General features: G+C 38.7%; 1 protein-coding gene across 3 annotated transcripts in view; it reads right to left on the bottom strand.

The window, feature by feature from the left end:
* LOC144669978 (tyrosine-protein kinase CSK) overlaps positions 1–14,258 on the bottom strand; it is a 128,286-nt gene that overhangs the window by 28,057 nt on the left and 85,971 nt on the right. For all 3 annotated transcript variants that reach the window (XM_078532279.1, XM_078532278.1, XM_078532280.1), the window contains 4 exons: positions 12,695–12,782; positions 7,815–7,928; positions 7,034–7,146; positions 2,508–2,727 (listed from right to left, as the gene is read on the bottom strand). In XM_078532279.1, coding sequence (XP_078388405.1) covers positions 2,508–2,727; positions 7,034–7,146; positions 7,815–7,928; positions 12,695–12,709 — 462 coding nt within the window. In that variant the 5' untranslated portion in view covers positions 12,710–12,782. The remainder of the gene's footprint in view (positions 1–2,507; positions 2,728–7,033; positions 7,147–7,814; positions 7,929–12,694; positions 12,783–14,258) is intronic.

Here is a 14,258-nt window from a genome sequence, read left to right as displayed (position 1 = left end):
TATAAGCCTGATACTAGTGTAAACAGATAAACCTTTTCAATTTACTATAGGCTTTTAAAAGGTGGAAGCCAAGATATATGAGTTTAGTTGCACCAATAAAGGGCAAATTAGCCTGATTTACCTTGAGCCAAGATGTCAAACACAGACGCTAAGCTTCACTACAACCTGTGTCGCTCTCTAGCTATAGCAGTCAACCATTGCATCAAATAAGGATCTGGGAGGTGTGGGAGATGGCTCAGTTTGTATCAGTCTCTTGTTCGAGAAAGCACGATGACACTAATTCCTTTCACAGTCTTGTAAATGATTCTGGCTAAGAGGAAACAGAGGCTTCCTCTTCCAGCAGTGCAGGTCTTCAAGAGTTAAGGCTGACTGGTCATGGCTCTTGTAAAAGAATCTTGCTAACCTTTCAGTTAGGTTTTTATTTATTTATTCATTCATGGGATGTAGGTGCCACTGGCAAAGCTATCAAATACAGTGCATCCCTAATCACCCTTATGCCATTGCAGCCTGTATGGTGAAGTTACACCCTTGGTGTTGCTGGGAGGAAGCTCCAAGATTCTGACCCAACAAGAATGAAGGAACAGTGATAAAGTTTCAAGTCAGGATAGTATGCAAATTGGGGAGAATCTTGCAGGTTCAGGAACTTGGCCTTTTTCTTCTACGTCAGCAGTCAACAGCCTTTTTTTTACCCAATAGCCTTTTAAAAAAAATTTGCCCAAAATAAAAACTATTGGGAACTACAAGGTGAAAATTTGACATTTATAAACTTGGCAAATTGCTAAATGCCTCTGGTAGAATACATAAATTGCATATATAATGAATATAATTAATAAAACAAGTTGAATGTGTCAATAGAAAAAGTTTGAAATTAAAATAGCTCCAACTCCAAACTATGTTTGACATTTAAAACTATAATTTTATCAATAACCATCTTTAAAACAAACTTTAACTTAAATCATGTAGAATTACACTTTCCAGCTATTGATATGATTGAAAAAGCCTCTAATAACATATTCAGAATAAATTATTTCAGCTATATTAATGGTTGCAACCATAAAACTTGTTGCTCAAATCAAAAGGCACTATCTAAATCACTCAAACACATTTAATTAGAGCACAGTGATGTTTTTCTTTAAAACAATCATTCAAACCTGTGAAGTCCAGCATGATGACAAGCCTTTCATCCCGACAATAAAAACACACCTCATTATCTTCTTGACTTAATTTTTTAAAAAATCATCTTTTTTCAATGTTAATGCAATCCAACTGGAAAAGGTTGGGAGCCACAAATGAGATGCAGCTCCAGAGCTGCAAGCTGCAGACCTCTGTTCTAGGTGATAGAGCTCCATCAACAAGCAGTAATTCACTCGGGAGATTTGGAACAAAACTCCACATGGATTGGAATTCATCCCTGAGCAAAGTGGTCCAATTTTGAGTGAAGCAGTAATGCACAATTGGTTGAATGACTATTCACTTGTATATGGACGCTGAATAAAAGAACAGAAAATTTCCCCAAATTTTAAATTCAGTCAACCCTTATGTACAGGAATGGGTCAAAACTGAACCATACTTGCCAATGAAGAACTTTGCAAAAGCATGTATTTTATTATACATTCTTAATCTATAATAGCTTTATAAAACCAGGCCAGTAGAGAGTTTTCATAGATGCAAAATGTCATCAAAAATGCATTCTCACAAGGTAGAAGAATTTTAAAAATAATATTTAACCGTCTGTCTGACATGCATTTCCTCCCAACAACTGAAGCATGAATTAGTCCACAGACAGAAATCACTGCTTGTGACAATATTGTACAAAAAAAGTTGCCTGCCATTTACAGCCCACTTGGGAAATACAGGCCACAGAAATCTTGAATTCAGAAAGTTGTTTCAACCCAAATATTACATTCACACGTGGGATACAGAGCTAGTACATTTGGTGAACAGAATGAACCAATAAGGATTTCACATAAACACAAATATCAGACACTAAATTTAAAAAAAGCTACTCTTGCCATTTCAATTCCATACAGTGGCCAACATTGGTATTTGAGGAAAAATGAAAAACTTACTTTAGGTGCATACAGAAACATCTTGAGGCAATTTTTTTTTAGACACAAAGCACATTCAAATCTGCCAATGCGAGACAGACTGCAAGTCAATTGGTTAAGAATAGCGAATTTGCTAGGTGTGGCACAGTGGATCTAAACTTGTTTTTATCTGACCGAAACAAGTTTCAATACTTCAAAATAGTTGAAAAAAAGGTTTATTACATGCTAGAAAGAGCTTCTGCATTACCTCTGGTTTAATAACTCTAGTTTATCATACTCAAATTTTAATTTTATAATAATGCTGAAATAGTCACTACTACAGGCATATTTTAAAGATTGCCCATGAAATACTTAAATGTTGGAGTGACACAAAAATTATATTATTCTAAAAAGCAGACTGGGCCCACAAAGCACAGAGCTGAAAACAAAACCAAACAAAAAAATTAAAATCAAGCTAACCTCTACTAATTGCATCAGGTTGTCAAAGTAGGCTTCCTCATCAATGCTGAGTTTGCTGGAAGAATAAATGATTCTGTAATGTTCCACCTTCCCACTACAGCTCACACACAGTGTGTAGTCCCCAGGATAGTTGGTACTTTCTCGTACCAAATATAAACCATCTTCAGGAGGATACAGGAGCCGCTCTGCTTGTTCACGAGTAATTTTTCCATGAAACCAGCTGCAATAGATAAGTAACATAAATCAAAAAGCAATATTAAAACAGGGCAAATGATGGAGAGTGAAATCCAATTGTTTTCACCACTGACCTCTAACCAGATGTTCTCCATTAACTATTTGGACACAGGTTAAGAAGAAAAAAATCATCTTTGCATGAGCTTATTCTTGGGTGCTGAAGTAATGCTGTCACCAAATTATTTTTGTTTAATGCAGCCCTTTAAATGTCCCCTTCCCTTTTCTTGCCTCTCCACACCATCCTGTATTTGACCTGTTCCAATAGCTGAAGTTGGAGGAACATCCTCCAGTCATGGAGGCTACTTAAACCTGAGAGTGGACAATAACTACTCTATTTCTTTTCCCTTGCACAAGTTAACTACTATAGTGAAATACACTGCACTTCTCCAATTCCTAACTCAGTAATTTAAATAGATTCAGTTTTATTAAGCTCATTTAGTGCTGTCTTGTATTTTAAAAGTAGCAAAATATGAGAATGACTGAAATTTTGATACAAGTTGTTGCTGCAGTTTTGCAGTATGTTATGCGACAGTCAAGCCACAGAAATCCACTATGAAATTTTCTGCGAATTCATAGAAGATTTACCAAAGAATGCACTTATTTTTGAATTAAATAAAAATGAATTGGACTAAGGTGCTGAGCCAAACTGAGAAGGAGGCAGCAGTGGCCTAAGCATTACAGCACCACATAGAGGCTATTTGTTTGGTGTACCTTAAACAGGGAACAGATCTTTTGTTTCTTTTCATCACTCATTAAGTGCCTTGGATGTTTTACTGTGTTAAATGTGCTATCTAAATCTAAGTTGTTACAGAGCAACGTTGTTTTATTTCAAGTCTGATGACAATGTATACACAAGTTGGTGATTATATTTCTGTACTATAAAAAGCTAAAGAATAAATTACACAATGTATCTCTGATGTGTCTCCTCCTCTTTCCCTATCCTTCCAAGCCAATGCCCTCGTCATCACGCTAGCTGACAAGGGAAATGACTTCCTCTCAGGAACAGCCTTCCTCCCTTTCAAAACCACCATCATTCCCCTGCTTTAAAATTAAAAATTTGCAACTTATCAATCCTTGCAAATTACACCCCCATCTTCCCTTAACACAATGGAATTTTTGCCAAATTGGTGCCCATGCTTCCTTCAACTCCATGTTTAAATCTCTCCAATCTGGATTCCATCCCTCGCCACAACAACAAAAGCCCAAACCACGTCACAAATTGGATGCTTTTTGACCATGATTTTGACTGTGATGCCATTTCCTTCCTCAACCCTGCGTAGTCTTTGACACAAAAGGGAGGCAGCGGCATAGTGGTATTGTCACTGGACTAGTGTTCCAGAAACCCAGGGTAGTGCTTTGGGGGCCTGGGTTCTATTCCCACCACGGCAGATGGTGAAACTTGAATTCAATAAAAACCTGGAATTAAAAGTCTGATGATGAACACGAAACCATTGTCAATTGTTGTAAAAACCCATCTGGTTCACTAATGTGCTTTAGGGAGGAAAATCTGGACTGGCCTACATGTGACTCCAGGCCCACCAGCAATGTGGTTGACTCTTAAAATGCCCTGTGAAATGGTCTAACTGGCCAGTGACGTCCACATCCATGAACAAATAAAAAAGACCAGCAATCCTTCTTTATTTACTCTCCTCTCTTGTTCAGACTGCCTTTTGTTCCACTTTTACCTAGCTAACTGTAGCAAGAGCATCGAGCATTGGTTTCTATTGCCACTTCTGCATTAGCACTCAAAGTCCAAAGATTAAACTTTGGTCCCCTACTATTCTTCATTCACAAGCTGTTCGTCAGCATCATCCGCACACATGGGGGCAGCATCCAGATATTTGTAGACAACATCCAGTTCCACTTCTTGACCACCTAGCATGATCTCTCCATTAATTGTGTTGTCAGGCTCCTTTCCCGAAGTCCAGGCTTGGAGGAGCCATTATTTCCTCCAGTTAAATGTTCCAAAAGACAAAAAAAAATAATCACAATTTTCAGCCATTACCACAAACCTACACCCGCTGGTTCCATATTTCTCTCTGGTAATTGCCTCAGGTCAAACCATACAGTAGCCAGCTCAGTGCCTTAAGTGACCCCACATTTTTTCCATACAAAAAGCACCTACTTTCCACCCCACAACATCAACCACCCCTACCTCAGCTACTGAAATTTGTGCCACACTAGGCTCAACTACCCCATTATTCTTCTGGCCAGCCAAGGCATGCAAGTGTACAAATTCAATGCCAATTCAAGGCTACTGGAATTATCTGAAAAACTAGGAGACGTTAGACACTTAGCATTGTAACAGCATATGAATATTTTAAAAGGGGCATATTCCATTACAAATGAGTCTCCTGGACCTAAAATTACTGCCAGCAGCTATTATATTTTGTGCCACTAGCATCAAAAGATGATTATCAGTTCCCTACATATTTATTTGATATATTCAATTATTTAGCACACTTTGGGGGTTGGAGGCAGGGAAAAGCATTCTGTGCATTGGCAAACGAGCTAATAACTGAAGTTCAGCTGCTGTAGCAATTGTAATTTGCATTAGAAGGGTAATGTCATGCAAAAAAATGTAAGGAATTACTCAATTATGCGCATAGACTAAAAGCAAATACCTTTTGAGAAGCTGGTCAGGAATATCATGCTGTTTCAACTTTAATTTTTTAGCTGAGTTATTAAGGAATGCAGCTATAAATTTAGGCTAGTTTTGTTCTTTCATTGAGAAGAATCCATGAAGAAGTTCCCTTTCATGAAAGTCACATACAGTAAGCACTCCATTTAAAATGTTAACTGACTGAGATGGGATTTGCATTTTTGAAATTGAATGGCAACAAATGTTTCAGAATGCAGATAAGCATTTTATCCTCTCCAAATGGAACATAAACTTTTGTATCACACTGCTCACAAATCATTCACAAAAACAAGAGTTATGGAAGGTCTTTTGGATATAGTATCACATTACATAAAGAGCACATGGATCTGATATTTAATCTATTAAAAACTAGCGCACAAGGCAAACAAAAGATATGTTTCCCCTTCAAACTGCAGTCAGTGCTAGGCAAATACCAAAAAAATCAATTGCAACATCTCACTCAGAGTAGCTATTACAACAGAAAGGATCTGGCCCTGCAGCCTAGTAATTAGTTTTATGGTATATTTGTCAGCTTAATGGCATAATTCGAACTCTTAAAAGCTAGCTGAATGAAAACAATAGCACCCCTTCCCCAAAATCAATTCTGGCTGTCCTTGTGACAAGGGGAGAATAATAGATGGATTGCCTACACTACATCATCAATACTCACTGAACCACTTGCTTAACAAATTTTCCCAAGATACATCTCAAACCTTCTTCCCCACCCCCAACCCCGGAGATTCCTTCCTCAGCCTTGCTTGGGAGTGAACCATTCTTCCTTATCCCCAAATTAAGGCTGAATGGCCACTAAGAGATAAATCTAAACCACAATCTCAAAAGCACTCTAACATTGCATCACGTTAAGTTTTTGTCATTCTAAGACAATCTCTACAGAATTAATAGTAATTAATAAAAATAAGTTCAAGACTCGTGCACTAAAAAACTGTGGTAATGGCTGTTTATTTTTCTACAAACTAGAGTTAATAAGCTGATAATAACTGAGAAATGCAACTGCTGCGTGTGTGAACCACGGGAACAGTAGAACCAGCCAAACATTAATCGGTAGGAAAGCTACAGCTGTCCATCAACAAACACAAAACTGAAGACAAATAAGATCAGCTGCCTTGAGGGCAACTGCATCTCTCGCTCTCTTTCTCTCTACCACCAAGCAAATTAGCCTCATCATCAGTATAATTGCACCATCCCTTCTGCATCAATGCCAAGTCGCTTCATGTGCAAGATTTGGCAGCATAAGTTTGGAGGGGCAGAACAGCAAACAGACACCCACAATGCAATGCATATCAAGAAATTGCTGTGTGTTGTGTTTGTTTAACACCCAGACGAAATCCATACAAATTTCTATTGCAGTGTGTCCAAATGGCCAACATCAGGCCTACAATATGAATTTAGTTTGACAGCTCCAGTCTAAATCAATTGGCTGATTCAAACACACTCAGAGGCCACAGAATGCCCCTGAATTAGGATGATTGTATATTTAAATATTCCCAGTAATATTTTGAGAGAATTCTCCCTTTGCTTCTTTGCCCCAAATTTTGGAGGGAAATAACAGGAACAATATGGCATCAGTTTCACATCAATAGTATTTTTGTTTTCTGTGATCAGTGGTTAAAGCACCAAAGCATCTACTTACGGCATGAGGCTGAGCTTTGCACCAGATTTGACTCCTTCTCTCTTCTGAACATAGTTTGCAGGGATGATACCTTCTTTGCCAATTTTGCTCTTTGCTTTGTACCAGTTTGGATCCTAAAAATGGCAAAACAGAATTAGGAGAGAAAACAAACTGGAAGTGCCCAGTGACAGCAATAGGCACAAAGTGAATTTAAAAAGATGCAATTTTTGGCAAATTAACATAATTCCCTTCCCTTAAAGCATTGCATCACAAAACTTATTTGGAAAAGTACTGAAAACCAAAGAAGTTTATATATTACAAAGAAATGAGTAGACCTATTTAATAAAGTTGTACATATATTGGTACAATCAGCTCAAGATCTACTGTAGTAGTAATAGCATTCAAAACCGATGCTATAGAAGGGGGCTGTGAATTCATATTATGTTAGAGTAAAAGAATCTGGAAATGGCTACTGCATGTTAACCAAATCCTTAGAAATGGCTTTGGATGATAAAATCATTGCATGATGCACTTGTTCAACTGCTCCTTGGATTTTTTCTTCCCTTTCCTGCACATCTTCTGTGGAAGGAGAAGGTTCATGAAGTACAACATGCACGTGGCAGTTAATCAAGCAGACATTTTAAGCCATATTTTATTGTACAATGTAAGCTTGAATATATGTGGTTTTCAATAAACGTAAAGAAACTTCCTAGATTACAAAAATATTTTAGCAGACGAACAAATCTTATTTAAGGAGGGAGTTCCATTTAGTTTCCAAGGGAACACTGATGAACACTTTTACCTTGGTGACCGAAATAATGGTGAGAACGTCGCCTTTGTTAAAGGGAAGGTCTTGTTCTGCGCTGCCACTGAAGTTGTATTTGGCTATACATTCTGTGCCTGATGCCCATATCGTCTGCAAGAGAAAAAGCCATTATTTATCATAAAGACTAGGATTTCAGTACTCCAAATTCCTCCAAGAAGCATGCACAAAGGTTGTTGTGAAAAACATATAATAAACTCAAGTATAATGATTGGATACAGCAAAATAGTTTTCCTTGCCTTTTTTATTGCGAAAGACATCAAACTTCACCAATTTTGATTTCCACAATAGCTATGACAATAGCTAATGTGATTTTGTCACGCCACTTTGAAAATGTAACTTGACAAAATCAAATTGCATTTAGGCACGTCACTCCCACACTTCCGTGAGGGCAATAAATTAAGGACAAGCTCATGAATATGTATTAGATGACATGTTAAAACTTAAACACCATCTGTTTTGGACTCCAGGATTTCGAAAATCAGGAGGCCAAGTCAATTTAATTATTTCAATTTATTTCAATGAAGCCAGAATGAAATACTCAGCTAACAACTACCCTGTAGTTTAAAAGTTGCAAATGTTGATTGTACAGTTCAATACAGCTGAGCCATGCTTACTGGCCTGCCCTTCAACAAAATTAACATTTAAGCTCCAAATCTGCACTTGTAATTTTTTGTAAAATGGCTGAACCACTTCAATGTTTAAAGCAGTATGATGTGGTCATTCTTAGTACATGAACTGTCTCAAGCAGAATGCAGGCAGTAACTTTGGGGTGTGGGAAGGGGCACAGAAAAATAACAAACAGCAGATACATGCATAGGTAAAAGGAAAAATCAAATGTAAAACCCGAAATGGATATAAAATGTAAAATTGCTAATGCAGAACAAAACAGACAATATCTAATCAGCATTCAACCCATTTCGTATGGAGTTCATACAGAGCTGCGAGATCATGTTGCACAGGGGCCCTTAAATGTTCTCACATTCAAATTGCTATGTAACAGGCAGCACTGTTGTAAAAGTGATACGTAAATTAAAACATCTCAGTGTTACTACTTTCTTTCCACTTTCCTGTATGCCTCAGAAACCTGAACAATAAATACAGGTCTGTGGAAGAGAACAGAGCCCTTTGAAACGCATGTTTAAAATTCCATATGCAGATTGAAAGTCAAATGAAGAGCTGCTTGAAATTGCAAGAGCAAAAAAAAACTCTAAAAAAAGTGACATCCAGAAAAGAAAATGTCGGTGTTTTGGTCATTTGATCAGAACTGAAAAGGTACAGAGGTCTCTTCTAGAGGGCAAAGTGGAGGGCACCAGAAAGAGGGGTTGAACTAGGTAGGTATAGTTGGATGATGACATCACAGAGCGATTGCAGGTGAGCTAGTAGGTGTGAGGATGGCGTAAGACAAACGAGCATGACATACTTTGACAGCGGATCTGCTGGTAGGAGTAGCTACAAGCAGCAGCAGTATTTAAAGTGCTACTGCATTTTTGCAAGAATCTGAATTTTTAATCAGGGTTCAAAATGAAAAATGATCCTTGTGGTTATGCATAAAAACTTTTAAACTCAGTTATCTATTTACATGCCATTTACACACAGGATACTTTTCCCCTCCCCAGTGTTGCTTAATTTTCTCACATCACATCCAGTGCACAGTGATTTGTTCAAGCTCAAATTATAAACCTTTTCTCCCTCACTATACGACCCACCAAGTTTTCCATGGGTCGAGTAAAGTTGGTAGGAGATAAGCATTTGAATAAAAATTAAAACACCAAAATATTTTTGCCCTTCTTTCCTTGATTTCCACTGCCCCTTTAGCACACTTATTTTTGGCCTTCAAATATTTTTTCCAAAATTTTTGCTCCATTTAACCTTCCAATTATACGTTTATAGATAGGAGAAGTGTCAAGACAAGAGAAGGTTTTCAGTTTCCAAAGCACGACAGACAGACAGAAACAGGCAATGTAAAGGCCAAAACATCGGAGATTAACAAAAGCATGACCACCAACATATAAAAACATCAAGCACGATAGGCTATCGGTGAGCATGCCCAGACAAGTATTCCTGTTGCTAAAAGTTAACAGGATACCCAAGAAATGCTGCAACGTTGAATAGGCAAATTTCTATGATGCGCTGTGTCATGGAAAACTTATGTAAAAATAAAAGAGTTTCATTACCAACTGGAGCTTCTGAGTTCAAAGCTACCTGGCTTCATGATGTTGTTACTGAGCGTGTCACCACATTGAGCACATGTGAGGCAACAAAGAATTACAATTGTGAATTGGGAGTAAAGAAACTTAACTGTTGCACCCAGCAGAAACAATGCTATAGAAGATCCAGCCATAAACAACGTCTTTGGAAAAGTCCAACATCCATGCCATCCTGTCTGAAATTGTTTATGCATTTGCGTTTTCAACACTCTCCCAACCCCAGATTAAAAATACCACACCAGCTCATTCTTATGAATTGGTGAATTTAAAAAAAGAGTAGGGAAGGTGAGAGAGCAGGAAGACAGCTTCAAGCACCCAAAGCAAATGCTAATCGTGTGGCCTTCCTGTGGTCCCCTTAACAGCATAAAATTGCAACATTTAAGGAAAAAACATTCCAAATGTTCTAAATCCCCTGTATGTAAAAGACATCTTACAGCTAACTTGGTTCCAATTTTGTGAATGGTAAAGATTATTTGTGTTATGTTGCTCTCCACACCACCCAACCCCATAACAAAAATTCCACAGCAGTTCATTCATATTAATCTGCTAAAGCCATAAAATATTTTTAAACAGTCTGTCACAAATGTTTACAATTGTTTACTTCAGTAATACGAATACTTCCTTTAAGTGAGTTTTGTTGCATGTATGGTTATGAGAAACAAATTGCCACATCACAGTATCATCACAGTTCAGAAGGCAGCCATTCGGCCCAGCAAATCTTTACTGGCTCTCTGAAAGAGCATTCCACCTCGTCCCACTCCCCTGCCTTATCCCTGTAACCTTGCACTCACTCTCTTCAGGTAGCAATCCAATTCCCTTTCGAATACCTCGATCAAACCTGCCTCCTCCACCACCCTTTCAGGCAGTTTGTTGCAGACTCCAACCATCCTCTGGATGAAAATTTTTTTCCTCATCACATTTACTCCTTTTGCCAATTACTTTAAATCTGTGCCCTCTTGATGTTCTCTTGAGTGGCAACAGTTTCTTACTGTTTACCCTGGCCATACCCCTCAGCATCCTGTACACCTCTATCAAGTCTCCTCTCAGCCTTTTCTCCAAGTTCCAAACTCTCCAATCTATCCTCATAGCTACAGTTCTTTATCCCTTTAAACATTCTTGTGAATCTCCTCTGTACTCTCCCCAATGCCTTCACATTCTTCCTCAAGTATGGTGCCCAGAACTGGATGCAGTACTCCAGATGAGGCCTAACTAGTGGCTTATACAAGTTCAACATGACCTCCTTACTCTTGTACTCAATGCCCCTATTAATAAAGCCTAAGATACCATATGCTTTATTAACTCACCCTCTCAACATGCCCTGCCATCTTTAATGACCTATGTACATATACACAGAGGTCCTTCTGTCCCTGCACCTCCTTTAGAGGCTCTCCTTTTATTTTATACTGTCTCACCATATCTTTCCTGCCAAAACGAATCACCTCACACTTCTCTGCATTGAACTTCATCTGCCCAATCCAAGTTCAAGACTATCCCCCATCACAGTTGACAACATTTCCAATCTTCGTGTCATCTGCAAATTTTGAAATCATGCCCTGCACACCACAGTCTAGGTCATTAATATACCTCAGGCAGAGCAAGGCTCCCAACACTGACCCCTGAGGAACTCCGTTACAAACCTTCTGCCAATCTGGAAAACAACCATTTATCATTACTGTTTCCTGTCACTCAGTCAATTTCTTATCCAAGTTCCCCTTATTTCATTACCTAGAATTTTGCTCACAAGTCTGTTGTGTGGCACTGCATCAAATGCCTTTTGAAAACCCATACATAACACATCAACAGCATTTCCCTTATCAAACTTCTGTTACTTCCTCATAAAACTCCAGCAAGTTAGTTAAACATGAATCCATGCTGGCTTTCTTTAATATCCTGCACTTGTCTAAGTGACTATTGATTTTATCCTGTACTATAGTTTCCAGAAGTTTCCCTACCACTGAGGCCAAACTGACTGGTCTGTAGTTGCCAGCTTTATCCTGGCAACCCTTTTGGAACATGGGTGTAACATTCTCCAGTCCTCTTGCACCTTCCCTGTTTCTAAGGAGGAATGGAAGATTATCACTTGAGTCTCTGCAATTTCCACTCACTTCCCTCAGTACCTTTGGATGCATCTCATCAAGCACAGGTACCTTATCTATTTTAAGTAAAGATAGCTTTTCTAACACCACCTCCCTCTCGATGATACACTAGAAGAATTTACAAGTTACCTCCTCTCTTATCTCGGTCTGGGTAGCATCTTCTTCCTTTGTAAAGACAGATTCAAGGTACTTGTTCAACACCTCCACTACTTCTCCTTCCTCCACATGCAAGTGCCTTTTTTGTCCCTAATCAGCCATACTCTAACTACCCTTTTATTATTGACATTTATTAAAGACCTTGGGATTCTCTTTTATGTTCACTGCCAGCCTCTTTTCATGCTCTCTCCTTGCTTTTCTTATTAGTTTCTTCACTTCCCCTCTAGTCCTTCTATATTCAGCCCGTACAGCTAGTTTCTCATCAACTACAAATAGATTTATATCATTATTCATCTCTAGGTTCATGCAGTGTGCAATTGATATCTTGATGTTTAAACTTCCAACTAAAAAATGAAGTAGAATGAGTGCATTTAACTGGGAATGGAGGTCGATTTACCTGCGGCTGTGACATGTTGCACTGCTGTAAATATTGGTGTGGGTGGGAAGCCTCACAGCGGTTCAACGGTTGCTTGGTACCATCAGACCTGCAGTACAGAAGCAAAAGCATTATAAACAATAGCTTTAGACTGAATTTCAATCAAATGCAAACAGTTTGAACCAACATGTTCTGTAACTCAAAGTGCAGAATCAAACCTCAGTACCACCTTTGAAAGCAGGAACTGTTGTTGGATTGGATTGGAGATGCAAGCAATCATCCAAATTCACGTTGTTCCGTTTTGATGAGTCATGTCCGATACTTCATTGTTGCTACTGCTCAGTGACATCACACTTGCCTCTGAATCACAAGGTTAAAGCTCCATTTGAGGGCTTGAATGCAAAAATTAAGGCTGACACTCCAGTGCAGTACTGCGGGAGTGCTCTACTGCTGGAGGTCCCATCTTATGGATGAGACATTAAACCAAGGCCCCAGCTGCCTGCTTAGGCGGATGCAAGAAATCCCATGGCACTATTGCCAAGAAGGGGAGGAGGGAGGGGGTGGTGTAGTGGTATTCTCACTGGACTGGTATTCCAGAGACTCAGGGTAATTCTCAGATGGTGAAATTTGAATTCAATAAAAATCTGGAATTGTTAGTCTGATGATGACCATGAAACCATTGCAGACTGTTGTAAAAACCCATCTGGTTACTAATGCCCTTTAGGGAAGGAAATCTGCCATCCTTACCTGGTCTGGCCTACATGTGACTCCAGGCCCACAGCAATGTGGTTGACTCTTTTAAAAAAAAAATGCAATTAGGGATGGGCAAGAAATGCTGGTCCATTAACAAATAAAAAGAGCAGGGGTGACCAGGTCTGTGGTTCAATACTTAATCCCTCAATCAACATCACAAAAACAGAATATCTGGTCATTATGACACTACTGCCTGTGGGAGCTTGCTGTGCACAAATTGGCTGCCACATTTCCTACTGACCTCATTTCAAAAAGCACTTTGAGACATCCGGTGGTCATGAAAAGTGCTATATAAATGCAAGTCTTTTCTTTTTACTGTCACCATTTTCAAATCACAGACCCATTAAATTATGCCAACTACGGTTGAACATTTTTCTGGAGGTTTCATCAAATAACCCACTACCTCTCCACTCAAACAGTCTTTTCACCACCGCCACCACTACTCCCATATTTTTAAAACAGAAGTGCTGAAAGGGAATTTAAAATTTTTTTTAAAAATACAATAATTTTCTCCTAGGTTGCAAAACACCAATGCCCAAAAAATTAAGCGTGAATTCCTGGAAACTGCAAGGCAATCCTTGTGGGTTTTCAACCCGAGGCCCATTTCCCAATTATGTGCAAAATAATTAGAACTATTCAAAGATCTAGTCTTGGAGGAGTGCCAGTATATGAAGCAGGAACAAGCAGCAAGAATTCTGAAGTAAAGATTCTGTTTGACAAAGTGACACCCTGAACAATGTAGATAGTGAAACCAAGTTCCAGGGGAAAAGAAAGACTTAATTAAAACTACAAGTCGTAGCAATCAGGCGTGAGATACAGGCCTAGATAGTAA

The sequence above is a fragment of the Cetorhinus maximus genome, chromosome 30, assembly GCF_964194155.1.
Source record: "Cetorhinus maximus chromosome 30, sCetMax3.hap1.1, whole genome shotgun sequence".
Classification (NCBI taxonomy): Eukaryota; Metazoa; Chordata; class Chondrichthyes; order Lamniformes; family Cetorhinidae; genus Cetorhinus; species Cetorhinus maximus.
The sequence above is the reverse complement of the archived record's forward strand: the minus strand, read 5'-3'. Positions and strand labels throughout refer to the sequence as shown.